The 18,063-nt window shown below is 35.3% G+C and overlaps 1 protein-coding gene across 1 annotated transcript; it reads right to left on the bottom strand.

The window, feature by feature from the left end:
• Positions 1 to 13,279: 13,279 nt before the first annotated feature.
• Positions 13,280 to 13,720, bottom strand: LOC143587061 (uncharacterized). The gene has a single exon (XM_077068454.1). The coding sequence runs from the start codon at positions 13,718 to 13,720 to the stop codon at positions 13,364 to 13,366; it is 357 nt and encodes a 118-aa protein (XP_076924569.1). The 3' UTR covers positions 13,280 to 13,363.
• Between the last annotated feature and the right edge of the window lie 4,343 nt (positions 13,721 to 18,063).

The following is an 18,063-nucleotide window of genomic DNA, read 5'->3' as shown; positions in this document are numbered from 1 at the left end:
ATATAGAATATTTCTATTCACAGAACTAGAATATTTAAAATAAATAATTATATGTTTATATAGTGTTTTATACTTTTATTATATACGATCTCTCTCTTCTATTCCATCTTCTCTTACATATAATAATAATAATACATATTATGCTCTTGGTAGGTAGGGGTGTTAATCGGGTCAACTCAATCGGGTTTCGGGTTAATTGGGTCGAGTTATTCGGGTTTTGAAAAAAGAAAAACTAACCCGTAACCCGACCCTATTAAGGTTCGGGTTAATCGGGTTTCGGGTTTGTCGGGTTCGGGTTAATCGGGTTTTGGGTTAGCCGGATCGGGTTATTCGGGTTGGTCGGGCTACTCTATAATTTTAAGCTTGATTTCATAGTTTTTTACATTAGATTTATAGATCTTAGCCATGATTCACTATTTTATTCAAATGCGCATAGGTTGTACTACGGTACTAGAGCTTGGGGGTGTTCACGATCCGGTACTAGAACAAAAACTAATGTCTTAACCGTCCCTCTAAAAGCTCTTGATATCCCTTATGATCTATAAAAAAAGTAGAGGCTTTTGTATGTATGTTTCGGGCATATTTGTGTGTGTGTGTATTTATTTATTTATGAATACGGTTTCTGGAATAATTTTAGCTAATTGACTATAACTGTTTAGTACAACATCATTTCAAAAATAATAATTAACTGAAAAGGCAGAAAAGGCATGCAAGTTTAAAAACCGATTTGTGTATCATATAGAATTGGTTAATGAGAATTTAGATTGGTATTTGGAAATAAGTCGATAACTAAAGCAATCCTATTATAACTTTATTGCAGATTAAAAGAATGAGAATTTGCTATGTTGGCAAGAAAGATTGAGTTAAACTAATTAAAGCCAATATAATTATTATATAGTATAAATGTAAAGTATAACTATTAATCGGGTTATTCGGGTTAACCCGAAACCCGATTTTCTTTCTATAACAGACCCGAAACCCAACCCTAATAACTATTCGGGTTAATAGGGTTAACCCGAATAACCCGATTAATACTTTTTGACCCTACTAACCCGACCCTAATTAGCTTATTCGGGTTCGGGTCGGGTAGGGTTAATCGGGTTCGGGTATTTTGGACACCCATATTGGTAGGTATGCAAACAAGCCGAAACTAAGTTTGAATAGGCACGTTTTAACATATGTAATCTCGGGCTGGCCGGGTTTGATTCAAATTATTTTTTAAAGCTCAAGCTTGATTTTTGATAAGTTATTTTTCAAACTTGAGTCCGGATCAGACTCGGCTAATTTATTGCTTTTTAAATAAATTAGATACATTTTTTTTTAATTATTTTTATATATTATTTAATTGTAATTATATGTATAGTAGTATAATGTATGTTATTATATTTATTTTATCTTAAACTTATTTATAATAGTAATTACTGTATATATATTTAATATATTGAATAAAAAGTTATATAAATAATATGCTCATTTAGATTTAAATAAATGAAGCTCAAGCTTAAGTTTGATTTTTTAAACAAGTCTACTTAAAGACTCGAGCTTGTTTAAAGCTTGGCTCTGTTTGAACTTTTAACAAGTCACTCTCAAATAGCTCATGAACTGATTGGTCTCGTATTGTACCCTTAATTCTTGGTCCCTATCATGATACTTTGATTAATCAATTAATTTTAGAGTCATTTTGAGCATTTCAAGATTTATTCCTCTCAACTCCCTCTCTTCTTTCTCTTTGATTCAATCTATCTCCTCCACCCATATTCGGTGTCCAAAGTATAAATTCTCCTACTAAATGTATTTCTTAAGCTCTTAAGAAAATTTTTAAGGTTAAGGTGAAAGGATAAACTTATATAGACTTAACAGAAAAATTGACAGAAAAACTAAGCGTTATTAGAGCAAATGACCGTTTATGAAACCAGACAATGTTTGAATGATTAAACATCGTAAAACCGAAACTCATGGACCCATCATGTAATTTGACCCAAACCGAAAGGGGAACAAGCATAATTTACTCTATTCATATTAGAATTTATATCTTTTAGATATATAGTCTTTTTTTGATATAACTCAATAATATATTGTCACACCCCAACTGATAATAGCGGAAGCGTAAAATGGGAATGCAACAGACACATCTGGTATCAACCTCATCGTTTATAAAGAAACATTAACAAACTAATTTAAATTATATTACATTATTCTAACTCCGGATACAAACTAGGTGTATCACAACATAAACTAGTTCTTTAAACCACTTTATTCGTTAATAGTATACTTTCATCTATCTAGAACATTATCGAACGCCACTTGACCACATAGCACATAACATCTCATTCCAACTTTGATATACCTAAAAAAACATGTTAAAAAGAGTCAACTATGAATAGTTGATGAGTTTCACAAGTTTAAACAATTCAGATAAGTGTATTCATAGTATTCATGATACATATGTGGTGAAATTATATTAAGCCACAAGTGAACATTTGACAGTGCATTACTACCACGTGGTCTCTACTACCCACGTCATCCTTGTGGCTTCCACTGCCCACAACATGCTTCGAGTAGCTATGGCTAGCACTACATAGCGTGTTTGTATAAATATATGGTCATGTGCAATTGCAGTAGAACCTCGGCATCCACGCTGGCTCAATTGGTTTGTCAAACCATTAATATTATTCACATGTCGCCAGCTCATAGTTAATCACTCATATTTGTGGGGACTTTTCATGTGTTAGCACTTAGATAATTCATATCATAATGCGTTCCCATACGTTCAGATATACATGCTTTTCACCGCAAATATGTGTCAAAACAATTTAAAAAGAGGGGTCATGAAACTCATCTTATATTGATTTAGTCAACACAATATACGTTTACAGCTCGTGCGTCTCGTTATAATTTGATTCCTAAAATTGGTATTATACGCTTAATACTAGTACAACCTTTGAACTAAATTTCTAGTCTGGGTATAACTGTTTTGCCGAGAACATGTCAGTAATCTCATATTTTGACGTTGTACAATGTCTAATGTTCAAACTCGGTTTTGGCTCAGTTTCACCGTTTTATGCCAAGTTAACCATTTAAGCGTTTCGAAAACAGGTAAGATCATACAAACTTGAGTGAATGTGTTATTTGATAAAGTGACCCAAGCTATAAAGAGAAACTAGGGTTTAGATGCCTGGATTCATCACATGGTCTGTTTCCATTTTATACAGACCGATTTAGAGAAAACGCACAAAATTCACCAGAATTGTCTGAATTTCTTTTAAAAGGTTCAGTTTTACTAAATTTATCCAAAATTATGACATTTTGACCACTCTTTGTCTCGATATCACAACAGGTTCATTGTAACACCCTAACTCAGAACAAGCTGACGTGTCGCCATTAAAGATATCAAATCAAAGCCACAATCCAAATTACAACAAAAATTCAAAGCAACCTAAGTCATATATTAACCAAAATAAATAAACTTTTAAAATCTTGAACTTCAATTCCCTCTCCCAACACTATTTCCCATGATTTCTTGGATTACCTGTCATCAAATAGGAAAAACACAATAAAGAAAATACGGCTGAGCCAAAAATTTCATAGTAACGGAAAGAAAATGGTACAGGTACAGACGGACGTAAGAATATGAAATCAATGAACTTTGATTTAATACTGAAACCACAACTTATAATAAATACTAAATATAACCTGAGGCATAGTCCAACACTTGGTCATAACGTAATCAAACACATTTAGAAACATATCAGAAACATATACACACATCAAACCACGTGATCACACATATTAAGAGCTCAAAGTCACGTGAGACAGAAACACGAACGAGCCTAAATAGAACAAACTGATACACAACAAGCTAGTATATGCACGTATGAGCCGATGAACGTGGCGTACACCCATTATTCCATCTCCACAAAACAAACGCAAACTCAGAGCTAAGATCGATCTATACGCCTCAAGGGGCCAAAGTGCTACACAAGCACAAGCTAGAGACGTCGTGAACTTTTATGACGCACTGTGACGATAAGTGTATTGACGCCTATACGACATTCAGACATGCTCGGGTGACGGAGTACAAAAACTAAAATCATGTAACTAAACAAATTCAAACAGGAATATGTAATAAAGAGTACAAGACTTAAGGTCTATTGCATGCAACAAAATCATTATAAAAAATAATATACCAAATAAACCGAACTCAAACTGTAACAAAAAGGTAACAAAAAATCCGCACTACAAAGTGACAGACACGAACATAAAAATATTTTAAATAGATACTATGAGTAAATCAGAGTAATGAAAAACCGAATCTGTACCTTAATTAGCAAAGCAAAACAAAACGAAACTGAATGAGTCCCCTTAATTTGATCAATTCCCTACACTTTAATTATCTCTAACAAAATCAGATTCGTGGAACTTCAAATTAGTTTTCTTGTTCGTTGGTTAACCAATACTCCGATGATGGAGAAGTTTATATATCTTTAAGGTCTAAGTATTGCTCTTATAATAAAAGGGGCTTCAATAAATCAATTAACCTTCTAGTTAATTTATCTATTAGTATAAATTGTAGGAACCGAATTCGTGAATTGAGTAAATTAACAAACAATTTTATTACTCATACAATACAATACAATACAAGAATCTAAAATACAATACAGAATCAAAGAAATAAACCAAATACAATACAAAAAAAATGTAAACGGTTTGGCTGAGGATCGTGTTGAACACGGGGCCCTTAAAACAATATTTCGAGTCTCCCAAGAGAACTCGTTGTTTCCCAGGGTACAATAGCCGGAGCAGTAGTACTGCCGGAGTTAAACGTAAAGCTAAAAAAGGTTCGAATAAAAGAAACCAGAAATGTAGAAGAAGAAGAAGAAGTTGGAAAAACCTTGCAACAATGCTTGTGTTGTGTGTAAGGTTTGGTGTGTGTTGCAACTTAGTTTACCTCTCTATTTATAGAGGAAAAACAAGGCACAAGTTCTCCATCCCACCAATGTGGGATACACCACTATAGTATTTTCTTTCAAATACACACAATCACACATCGATATCTCATTCATCAATGTCTATTAGTGTGCATTTGTTGTGTCATAACAACCTACTAATGCATACGTAACAAATTTTCCAACAATCCCCCACATGAATGGAAATCGATTCTTCGAAGTAAGTTTCAGCAGTTGAGTATTGCCGGATAGGTAGGTGTTACCCTTTGAATCTTACGTTGTGAAGCATACTTAGCCTCCTAGCGGTTTGTAGTCGCGATGACTTTGAACAGACCCTCATATGTGTAGACGACAATATGCCTTCACACAATACTCTCCCTGGTTTGGTCAACCCCTCATTCTTGTGTCCGTTATGGTCATGGATCACGGTCCTGGTTCTGCGAGAGCTCTAGGAAATTGCGCCTCCCCACAATTCCATTCGAAGCGACCACACTTCTCTCTAACATAGGTGATTCCCATGAATCATTAAAAGCATCATGGTTATTTCACTTAACCTTAATATGCTTAACCTCTCCCAAATGTCACTGGTTTTAGGGTACTCCCCTAGGAGAAAGGACTAGGAAGTTCAAGACTCCCTTTGGTTTTGGGGTACTCCCCCACAGTGACTGCCTCTGGTCATATGATTAAGTTTGCCTATTGAACTTAGCTCTTGGGATCTCCAGTCTGCTAAGTTAGGTTTCCCTCATACTTCCTTTATCGCGGGCTTTAGTCCAATTCCTCTCGACAACTTATAAAATTTATCCGTGCTTAAGCCTTTTGTTAACGGGTCTGCAATGTTATCTTCTGACCTCACATGGTCAATCGTGATAACACCCGTTGACAGTAGTTGTCGTATCGTGTTATGTCTACGTCTCATATGCCTTGATTTTCCATTATACATTGAACGTTGAGATCTACCAATTGCAGACTCACTGTCACAATGTATGCAAATTTCCGACAACGGCTTTGGCCATTGTGGAATGTCTTCCACGAATTGACGTAACCATTCTGCCTCTTCCCCAGATTTGTCTAAGGCAATGAATTTAGACTCCATTGTGGATCTAGCAATTACAGTTTGTTTGGATGATTCCAAGATATTGCTGCCCCACCAAGTAGGAACACGTACCCACTTGTTGATTTGGAATCTTTCATATCCGAAATCCAGTTCGCATCAGTATACCCTTCGATCACAGCTGGATGGTTGGTATAATGCAAACCATAGTCTCTTGTGTATCTTATGTACCTAAGCACCCTTATAATAGCTTTCCAATGTTGAACACTTGGATTGCTAGTATATCTACTTAGCCTACTCACCGTGTATGCTAAATCGGGTCTCGTACATGTCATGAGATACATTAGACTTCCAATGATTCTTGAATACTCTAATTGAGCAACCGGCTCAGCTCTATTTTTACATAGATGTAGAGTAGTGTCAACAGGAGAACGAGCCACTCGCTTGTCTTCCTTGTTGAATTTTTCAAGAATCTTGTCGACATAGTGTGTTTGACTCAAAGTAAGACCTTCTTTGGTTTTAATGATTTTTATTCCAAGAATAGTATCAACTAAACCCATGTCTTTCATGTCAAATCGTGCCTTTAACATGTCTTTTGTAGATTGAACCATTTTATCATTACTCCCAATGATAAGCATGTCATCCACATAAAGGCATAAAATAACATAACCTCCATTTGTGTTTTTAACAGAAACACATTTATCACACTCATTAAATTTGAAACCATTGCCAATCATGACTTGGTCAAACTTTTGGTGCCATTGTTTTGGAGCTTGCTTCAAGCCATACAAAGACTTGATGAGTTTGCATACTTTACCCTTTTGACCAGGGGCGGAGAAACCCTCAGGTTGCTCCATGTATATCTCTTCTTCCAAATCACCATTTAGAAAAGCCGTTTTTACATCCATTTGGTGCACTTCCAAACTTCGTAAAGACGCGATTGCAAGCACCAACCTTATAGAGGTTATACGTGTTACAGGTGAGTAAGTATCAAAATAGTCTAGACCTTCCTTTTGTCTAAAACCTTTGATCACTAGCCTCGCCTTGTATTTATCAATACTTCCATCGGCTTTCATCTTCTTTTTGAATATCCAACGATATCCAAGTGGTTTGCAACCAACTGGAAGATCTACCAATTCCCAAGTATGATTTTGTAAGATCGAATCAATTTCATTCTTGATTGCTTCTTTCCATTGAGGTCCTTCAGGTGAGGTCACCGCTTCATGGTAGGTATTAGGTTCACCTTCAACCATAAAGCTTAAATCACCATCCTCAGTCTCGGGCCGTTCATGTGTTCCTTCATGAGCCAAGTCGTCATTTTGTGTTGACGAGCTTGCACCTACATCATTCGCTCGTGAAGATGAGGCCTCATGTGTGTGTCCTAACTTAGGAAACACGTGCTCAAAATACGAGACAGTATTGGGGCTTGCCTCCATGAAAGTGTTTACGTGTACATTTGGATTTTTGGATTCATGTACCAAAAACCGATGTGCACTACTATTGTGAGCATATCCAATGAAAATGCAATCAACAGTTTTGGGACCAATCCTAAGAGCCTTAGGAGGTGGTACGGTGACTTTAGCTAGGCACCCCCACACTTTCATGTATTTGTACGAAGGTTCTCTTCCCTTCCATAACTTATAAGGAGTCTCGTCCCTATTCTTGAGAGGTATCTTATTTAAAAGATAATTTGCCGTTAAAATGGCATCCCCCCACATGTCATGGCTCACCCCAGAACTAACCAACATGGCATTCATCATCTCTTTCAATGTACGGTTCTTTCGTTCCGCCATGCCATTTGATTGTGGAGAATAAGGAGCGGTTAATTCATGTATTATGCCACTTTGTGCGCATAAATCCGCAAATGGTGAAACGTATTCACCTCCTCGATCGCTTCTCACACATTTAATTTTCTTGTTAAGTTGTAACTCAACTTCATTTTTAAACAAGATAAATTTTTCTATTGCTTCATCTTTACTTTTAAGTAAATATACATAGCAATATTTTGAGCAATCATCAATAAACGTGATGAAATATTTGTTTCCCCTTCTTGTTGGGCACATTTTTAAATCGCACACAACGGTGTGAATTAAATCAAGTGTTTCGGTTATTCTTTCAACCGATTTGAAGGATGATCTTGTAAGTTTGGATTCAACACATGTTTCGCATTTCGAGTTTGTATCAATGTGGAATGTTGGTATGCTTTTTAATTTAATTAAACGACGAAGTGAATTGAAATTTACATGTCCTAATCTACCATGCCAAACATTTGAATTTAAAGACTCAATAATATAAGCCGAAGTAGATGCCTTATTCATTTCATTTCCAATCACGGTTACATCAAGTTTAAACATACCATTGAGGGCATAGCCCTTACCAACATACATTCCACGCTTAGTCAAGACAAACTTGTCCGACTCAAACACTAAACGAGAACCAAACTTATTAAGCAACCAACCCGAAACCAAATTCTTACGAATTTCGGGCACATATAAAGTGTTGCTAAAAGTAAGCTCTTTTCCCCAAGTCATCTTCAAGATCACATTCCCTTCACCCTTGATGTCGGCCGTTGCTTGATTCCCCATAAACAACTTAGCATCACTAGCAGCCTCCTTAAAGGTGCTAAAGAGGGTCTTGTCACCACATACATGACGGGTCGCACCCGTATCAATGAACCATCCTTGCGGTTTTCCCCCACAAGATTGATTTCTTCAATCATTTCCGAGAGCTCGGTGATCATTGCCACCAACGGTTCACCATTTTCATCCACCATATGCGCACGCTCACGCTTAGGCTTCTTGCATTGGTTCGCACGATGATCATTCTCATTACAATTGTAACAAACACCTTGGAAGTTTGAAGATTGAGGTTTCTTTTTCACAACCTCCTTCTTCGGTCCAAGTTTCACCTTTCCCTTTCCTTTATCCATTTTACCCTTACCCTTATGCCCCCGCTTAGAAGATTGTCCAAGTTCAACCATGTTGGCCTTAGCCATTGGCTCTACACGAGCTGATTTTTGAGCCATTTTATTGTCTTCCTCAATTCGAAGACGAACAATTAATTCATCAATAGTCATCTCCTTTCGTTTGTGCTTAAGCTAATTCTTAAACTCAACCCAACTAGGAGGCAACTTTTCAATTATGGCTGCAACTTGGAATGTTTCACTAAGTGTCATACCCTCGGCATGAATTTCATGAAGTATAACTTGTAGTTCTTGGACTTGGGTGATCACAGTCTTGGAGTCAACCATTTAAAAGTCCAAAAAATGGGCCACAACAAATTTCTTTGTTCCCGCATCTTCGGTTTTATACTTCTTGTCTAAAGACTCCCATAGTTCTTTGGCAGTCTTTATCCCACAATAGACATTATACAATAGATCCGCTAAACCATTGAGCACGTAATTGCCACATAGAAATTCAGAATGTTTCCAAGCGTCCAAAGCACTCACACTTTGGGCATCATCTTGGGCAGTGGGTATGGGGGCTGTTTTCTCCAAGAACTGTGCCAAGCTCAAGGTTGTCAAGTAGAAAAACATTTTCTGCTGCCACCTCTTAAAATGGACACCCATGAACTTTTCAGGTTTTTCAGCATGGTTAGCCATTGTGGTCGCTCCCACATTGGCTGGGGTCAAATGGACAGCAGGGGTAGCATTAGAAGTGTTTGGGGTTGGTCCTGTCATTCTTGCACATAAAACATACCAAGTTAGTAACTTAGAAAAAAATTCAGAAAATTGTGAAATTTGCGAGATAAATTTATCCCGTGCGAGATAGCTTTATCTCGTGCGAGATAACACTATCTCGTGCGAGATAGCCAAAAACAGCCCAAAAAAGGAGCCTTTTTCTGATTTCATAATGCTAAACCAAGAACGAATCTGTCTAAGTCCAACTTTGAAGATCCAATTCTTGATTCTGAGACCAAAACAGAAAAGAAAAAGGCTGTTTTTAAAACATATACTATTTTGAAACAAAACTGGTTTGGATCAAAATAGAATAGTTTCTGAAAATTTAAACAAAGTTTTCACAAAACGGTTTTAAAAATATTGTTTTAAGATTGTAGGAACCGAATTCGTGAATTGAGTAAATAAACAGAAAATTAACAAACAGTTTTATTACTCATATAATACAATACAAGAATCTGAAATACAATACAGAATCAAAGAAATAAACCAAATACAATACAAAAAAAAATGTAAACGGTTTGGCTGAGGATCGTGTTGAACACGGGGCTCTTAAAACAATATTTCGAGTCTCCCAAGAGAACTCGTTGTTTCCCAGGGTACAACAGCCGGAGCAATAGTACTGCCGGAGTTAACCGTAAACCTGAAAAAGGTTCGAATAAAAGAAACTAGAAATTTAGAAGAAGAAGAAGTTGGAAAAACCTTGCAACAATGCTTGTGTTGTGTGTAAGGTTTGGTGTGTGTTGCAACTTAGTTTACCTCTCTATTTATAGAGGAAAAACAAGGCACAAGTTCTCCATCCCACCAATGTGGGATACACCACTATAGTATTTTCTTTCAAATACACACAATCACACATCGATATCTCATTCATCAATGTCTATTAGTGTGCATTTGTTGTGTCATAACAACCTACTAATGCATACGTAACAAATTTTCCAACATAAATTACTTTCAAAAATAAACTACATATTTAAACTTCAAATTAGGTGTTAGCTAGAGGTAATTATATGTATATTCAGTTGAGAACTTAGTTTCTAAACTTCATGTTCCATAGAACTGCTAGGCCAAGATAGTGAAGCCATAAATGCATTCACGTGTACGTACTTAGAAACAAATGTTAACGGTACATGGTTTGACAAAGTAAAATCCCACTATACAAAACCATTAGTGATGAGTGGGTGTTTGGCTATGACTACTTGTTAATAATATTACATTTTTAATTCAATATTTGTTAAAATTTAATTACATTGAGTTGTTTATATATTTTACGGAGTATTGGTACAAGACAAAAATAAGTTTTAGATAATAATAATTATTAAGAAAAAGAAAGAGAAAGAGAATGAGTTTTTAGTAGTTTGGTTGTTTGTGTCATGCAGACTAAGAAAAAAGAAAGAAAAAGAAAAAAGTAAATTGATGGAATAACAAGGAAAAAAGAAAAGAAGTCAACATTATATGTTGGTTTGAATTTCGCAGCAACAAATTGAAACGAGATTCAGTGAAAGCATAATTGGGCTTCAACAAAATAAGCCCATGAAACAAAATTTATCAGCCCACGCACAACAAAGAAAAAAGGAGTCACTGCAGTAGGTCAGGCCGTCAGGGGCAGTTTTTGGAGAAGAGAATACTTCAGGATAGCTTTGGAGGCTCACGCAGGCAGCAACAGCTGCTTGGGTGTTTTGTTGGCTGCACACAAACCGAGAACAACAATATGAGCATTAAGATGCCCGGCTAGGCTCGTTGTTAAATATTAAACTTTGTTTTATTCAACTTTGGATTTGTTTTTGACATTGACAACATTGTATGAATATATTGATGTGTTAATTTGTTTAAACTATTTGCATGTGTTAGTAATCTTTTCTTTACAACTTGTTCGGTTGAGGACAAAACCTAGTAGTTTGTTAGGCGACATAGAGTTGGTTGATTCATAGTAGTAAATAGAGTAATTGAAATATAGAAGATCTTATGACAAATGCCTGTTTTTAATTACCATCAAAATTATCAACTTTCCAACACCATGTCTATGTGGTGTCTAATTAATCAAATGAGTGTTGTGTGAAACCTAGAACCTTAAACCCGGAGGATGTTGCATTTTCTTTAATTGTTTTTAAAATCAATCATTCAATTTTTCACTTCACATCGTTTGTCCACTTAGATTAATATTAGAATAAACAATAAAATAAAAAGCGAGATACTATTCACATGCTCATCGTGATACGATACCCTACTTACTCTAACTATTTAGTTTAATTAGGTTTTAGAATGGCTAAAACGATGGTCATCAAAATGGCGTCGTTGCCGGAGTATTGCTTGTGCAGGAACTTATTTTAGTGTCGGCAACATACACGTAGTTCGGTTATGAGTTATCACAACAATCAAAGTCAGTCGGGTAGCCCATCAAACCCTCCATTCATACAACAAGAATTTTCAGACTTTGACCCACCACATCTTCAAACCCAAAACCAACCCGAATATGACGAATTTGATGATTTTGAACTTTCACAACACAGCTCACCAATACCATAACAAATGATCCCTCAAAACCGGCAATCATCACCTCAAAACCGACATGCCAAATATAATGTAGATGAAGAGGATGGGCCGTTTAGTATTGCTCACGGGAGATTAGGTACAATAAAAAAGGAGAGATGGAAACTGGGATGGAGATTTCAATGAAGATGGGTATTTTTGATCAGTTTATGTATGAAGAATATAATGAGTTTGTGCCTTCATTTCAACAGTTTAATCAAAAAAGTTAGAATCAGATCAAGTTGGGTCGGCAAAAGTATAATGGTGTTAAGCAAAACGATTAAGGAGGACAACAGGGTCAGGCTAAGGCTTTAAATCACGTGAAGAGATGTCACGTAGGAACTTTCTTGGTGGCAACCTTTCTTGTGTTTGAAGAAGAATAGGTTATCAATCATTATATGGTTTATTGATAAATTATAATTATCAATAATAAAACCTAAACGGCCCCAAAGTCCAACTCGATTAAAGCTCGAACCCTTTTATCTAATTAGTAAATAGACTTAATGTATTTATTATTTATATTTAGCATAAATAATAAATCCCATTAAATATTCGTAAATACATGTTAATTAATTTACGCGGATTTTAGTTCGTTGCCCAATATGTAACTCTACGGATCATAACTCGGTCAACCGCGTTAAATTAACCGAACTGGTCCACCATTTCCAACAGTTCTTTCCTAGGTAAAATTTAGATATGGAGTGTATTTTTGTTATGGTTTCCGTTTGCTATAAAGTCAAATGTTCTAGGCCTCACTTTTTTTCCCATTTCGTTAACACCGTAAAGAATCTGGATTTATATTTTATTGGTAGCGGGTCGGATTACAACCTGCAATTTTTATTTTATTGACAACGGGTCGAATTACAACTTGGTTTTTGTTGGTAATACATCTAATGCATTTAACGAGCTCGTCCCAATGTGCGAGTACAAATACTAGTTTAAGTGTATTTTGTAATAAATGGTAGATGATAATTGGTGGAACAATTGAATCATTCACAAAACTAAAATTGTATAAAAATGATTACTTATAACAAATTGGTAGTAGATTAATCATGCATGGGTTGTGTTAGAAAAGGATTAAGAAAGATTCATAAGTTTATAAATATCATATAAAGAAATTACACAGAGAAATCACAAGAAGCACAACATTAGCTTAGCTCATCAACCACGCTTAACAGGATCAAAATTAGAAACACCAATGATTGCTCCCAAAATCCCACCAAGCACAACACCACCGGCTCCAATACTGAGCAAGAAGTTATTCATCGACGGAGTGACACCGGACGCCGCCTGTGCCACCTCAGGAACCACCATGGACGCCGTTAGAACCGCCGCCGTCAACGCCGTGACAGTGTTCTCTTTCAAAGAACTCTTGACCACCAAGCGCTTGCATGGTGTCATCTTTGAGGATGATGAGACCCTAATTGTGAGTGGGTTGAAGAAGCTGGAGGTTGTGGGTGGGAGAGTGGTCTTGTGGGTCAATGGCATGGCCATGGAAACAGCAGAAGTTGAAGCCATTGTATGTTAGCTTTGTGTTGTGGTGGATGAGAAAACAAGAAGGTGATGATGGTGGCTAAGTTAAAGGAAGGTTGAGAGGTGTATATTTGTGATCTTCATATATCTGTGAATCTGAGTTGGCAGTTTCTCCACTTGGTATTGGTGGATAACCTTATCTGCACATCCAACCCTCATCTCATGTTATAATATATCAAAATGAAATCAATCTCTAATAATTTATATATCAATCATCATCGTACTCAGTATATCCCACCAATAGCAATGCTATGGTAGGGTCTGAGGAGGGTAAGATGTAGACAGCCTTACCTCTATCCCATAGGGATAGAGAGGCTGCTTCCGGTAAGACCCCCGGCTCGATAGTAGTTTTGCATCAAGCCTTGGACATAAGGCACATAGCACTCAATCATCGGGACACCGGCTGATTGGTGCATGTGCCATTGTCTTTCGGCTATCAACGCCACCACATGATGCCTGATTAACCTTCCGCCACTTTTAACGTTATTTTCACGTGATTAGTAAAATAACGTCAAAATTAGTGCAATTTTACTTTTGCCCACCCAAGAGTTCACACATATATACATTATATGTGCGCACCGCAAGCAGGGCGTAATAATTTACATATCAATAATATTGTTTATTGGTGTGGAGGTTTGTTTTGGGAAATTACTACTACTAACTACTTTACCAATTATAAGATAATAAAGTAATTTCATAAGATCAAGTTTAAACTAAAATAAAGCATCATTCTTATGAATACAATAATACTATTTTATAAAACGAATTATAACAAATATAAAATACATATAAACCAAGTAACTAAGCAAACTAACCAGTTCAAATTCTTATTCTACATGCATATGTTCCTAAAACAAATGCTCTAAGACAAACATGTTTATCTCCTAATTATACCGAAGGAGGAGTTGCATATTACAAGTAAATGACGCTAATGTAACCTCGGAAAACGGTTGCATTACGCCTTAGAAAAGTTCTACCAAGCTTATTGCAACATTTTATCGGGGGCTAAGAAACAGTTGAATTGGTCTAATGCAATTTTTACAAGGTCTAATCCAATCATGTTCATTTTTTCCGAAAAATAACTAGTATTGAAAATTCAGTTTTAAGTTTATATCAATGTTGTAAAAGTAGGTTTCCAAGGCCGAGTATTTCCCGAGTACTCGCTACAAGGTATGTCGCTGATGTGAGTTTTTCTAATTTCGCCTAGTTACTAAGAATTGACTAAAGGTGGTCAACCTTAGTCAGAATCGCAACGAGTCGGTGAATTTGGGCCGGTTTTGGCTTAAAAAAAATAAAGCGTAATTTAATATTAAAGAACAAATATCATTTTTTTTTACTTAATGACTAACAATTTTTAGAATAATTTATTATTTAAAAATATATTTCTCTTATTTATATTGATCTTTACCTATTTTGTTATAAATATTAGTAAATATATGATATTCGACATATATATAATATCCAAAAACTAATTTTCTTTTTTTACCATGTCCGAGTACTCTCCGAGTACATTCAACTCCTCAGTCGGCCGCCTAGTATCCGTCTAACGACTTTTGCAATATTGCTTTGTAAATATTCGATGTTTTTCAACAAGTTTGGTATATTTCCTCTCATTTTCCCATTTGACATGTTAGAAAAGAACACAACTTAAGCCAACTCATTCAAAACAAAGAGATTGAGATGCTTTATATATATATATATATATGGAAGGGTTATTTTGAGAACCATTGTGAGTTTTAAGAACTTTAAGAACTCAATTTTGAATAACACATTTAATTAAATTATATGAAATATGTGGTTGAGATTAAATTTAATTAAAAAATGAAGCAGGAGATAGAATAAGTATTTTTCATAATTACACAAGTTTAAATGTTAGTTACACATGTGTAAAAAGTCGATTCGGTGTGTAAAAAAATACCGTAATTTTTTGTACATCACTTACACTTACGTATTACACATGTGTAAAAAAATTCAGAAAAAATAATTGTTACGTTGAGTTCTTTCGAGTTCTTAAAACTCAAAGTGGTTCTCAAAAGAAATCAATCATATATATATATATATATATATATATATATTAAAATAAAGATTGAATTCTTCTCTCAAACTTATATTATTCAATATTTTAATAATTTATTAATTATTATAACATCTAAATCACAAGGTATAATTTCATAAATAAAAATAATGATTTTTATATTCTTTATTTTACATTTTCTTTTCAAATAATTAAAATATTTAACAAACTATAATTTTAAACACTAAACTTAGATAAGTGTTGGCTTTACGTCTTTTATTTGTCTGTTAAACGATTTTCTTAAACTTTGCTTTCATATTTTTTTATAGTTTGTCTTTACAATGACCGAAACTTTTTTCATGATTTAAAAATATCTCATCGTCGAATGATTTTATATCCGTGCTTCAACGTTTGATACCTCGCATTTAAAATATATATTTTGGCTTACTAATTTATGTTTACGAATTTGTGTTGGTGACTGAAACTAACCGACTTTGTGTTGGTTCCGACCGGTTTATTTCTTTTGTTTCTTTTCGATGTCATACCTTGATACAGACTGACTTCGCGTTGACATTCATCGAGTTTATGGTTTAACATTTTTTACATATGTTTCGTTGTTCAATTTATTTCCTCCTCCCACAAAGACTCACTATTCATCAAATTAACAAATTTCAACCACTCATTTTTTCATACACGACCTATTAAGCTCCAAACACGTGTCATCTCCTTATTATCGTCTCATGCCTCTGTATCTCTCTACTACTTCTCATGCTCTTGGTTAATTTGTTGTGTGCATATCAAGTTTAATATCCAGTATCACCACAACAACTTTAGACCACGCATAGTTAAAACTAGGCATATCCGAGCAATTTGCGTCATGTGACGCGTAGTCAGCTTTTAGGTATTTTCTAAAAAGTGGGTGTAATAGAGAAAAAGTCTCCAAAACATCTCTCTCTCTCTCTCTCTTATTAAAAAATTTTCATAAAGGCTTATATACCTTTTTATTTTGACTCGGCTGAGGTATATAAATTCTCAAAGACGGCCCTGACAGATACATAGATTCTAGCGAGTTTTTGCAAACACGCACAAGTAGAAGTTTGTGTTTGATCACGTGATCTTGTCTATAGAATATAAGTATACAACTCGTAGCTTTTAAATTGGTAGGCCAATCTAGTATATACAATAGACCCTAATACTTTTATTAAAAGAAAAAAGAAATCGAAATTGTTTAATTCTGCTATTTACAATTGTTAGAATTGTTGGAGTAACGAAATTCTTTATATAAATATACCAATGGTTTGTTAAAAAAAAGATAATAATAATAATAATAATAATAATAATAATAATAATGAAATATAAGTTTGACACTGAATTTGCATAACCCTTGTTATCACCACAAATATCCTAAAACAATTATTGAATGGGAGATTCTCTAAACCTATCAAACCTCCAACTCAATTATTATTATTATCACCACCAAAGCCAGTTCCAATCCGATCAAACATGCCCTTCTTATACTACGGTCTTGTTGTTGTCGCCACCGCAGCCGTCGTCCTTGCCGTCTACAACCTCATAGTCGTACGGTGGTGCGCCACTCAATACCAACGTTCACGTGAAGCTAACCATGTCCGGAGAAACAACAACAACAACAACAACAACAATATTATCATGTTGTCACGGCCAGTGGAATCCCGCGTTGGTTTAACATCGAGTGTTAGATACAAAAAAGGACTTGAAGATGCTGATTATGAGATGGAGTGCTCGGTTTGCTTATCGGTTTATGAAGATGGCGAAGAAGTGAGGAAGTTGCCTAGGTGCAAGCACTCGTTTCATGCTGCGTGTATAGACATGTGGTTGTATTCTCATATGGACTGCCCATTGTGTCGTGCCCCGGTCATGTTGTTGCCGTGACAACACCGCCGTATAGAGTAGGTTAATTAGTTGTTAAAAAGAATTTGGTAATTGGTTATTTTTCATCTCTTTTACTTTTGTTTTATTTGTCTATAGTTCGATGAGTTAATTGTATATGCACGCTGTTATATAGTGAAAATGAAAGGGGAAGTTGAAGACAATGCATGTTGTTGAGTGGTGAGCGGGTGTGGGCCTTACATCAGTTTTAGATATTTCAATCCTACTACTCTTAAGGCATTTCTCAGTGATGAGGGCCCCACCATCGTGTCATGTCAGCGTTATGTGAGCATTATGGGAATCGAAGACTTTCTTTATAATGTCCCGCTGTGGTTTAAACCCATTGGACGTCCCAATATATATATATATATATATATATATATATATATATATATATATATATATA

The sequence above is a fragment of the Bidens hawaiensis genome, unplaced genomic scaffold (assembly GCF_021521415.1).
Source record: "Bidens hawaiensis isolate Kalapana, Puna unplaced genomic scaffold, B.hawaiensis_p1.1 tig00035113_1, whole genome shotgun sequence".
Lineage (NCBI taxonomy): Eukaryota > Viridiplantae > Streptophyta > Magnoliopsida > Asterales > Asteraceae > Bidens > Bidens hawaiensis.
The sequence above is the reverse complement of the archived record's forward strand: the minus strand, read 5'-3'. Positions and strand labels throughout refer to the sequence as shown.

Bases quoted from the DNA above. Each gene is read 5' to 3' on its own strand.
- LOC143587061 (XM_077068454.1), bottom strand. From the start codon at position 13,720: ATGGCTTCAACTTCTGCTGTTTCCATGGCCATGCCATTGACCCACAAG.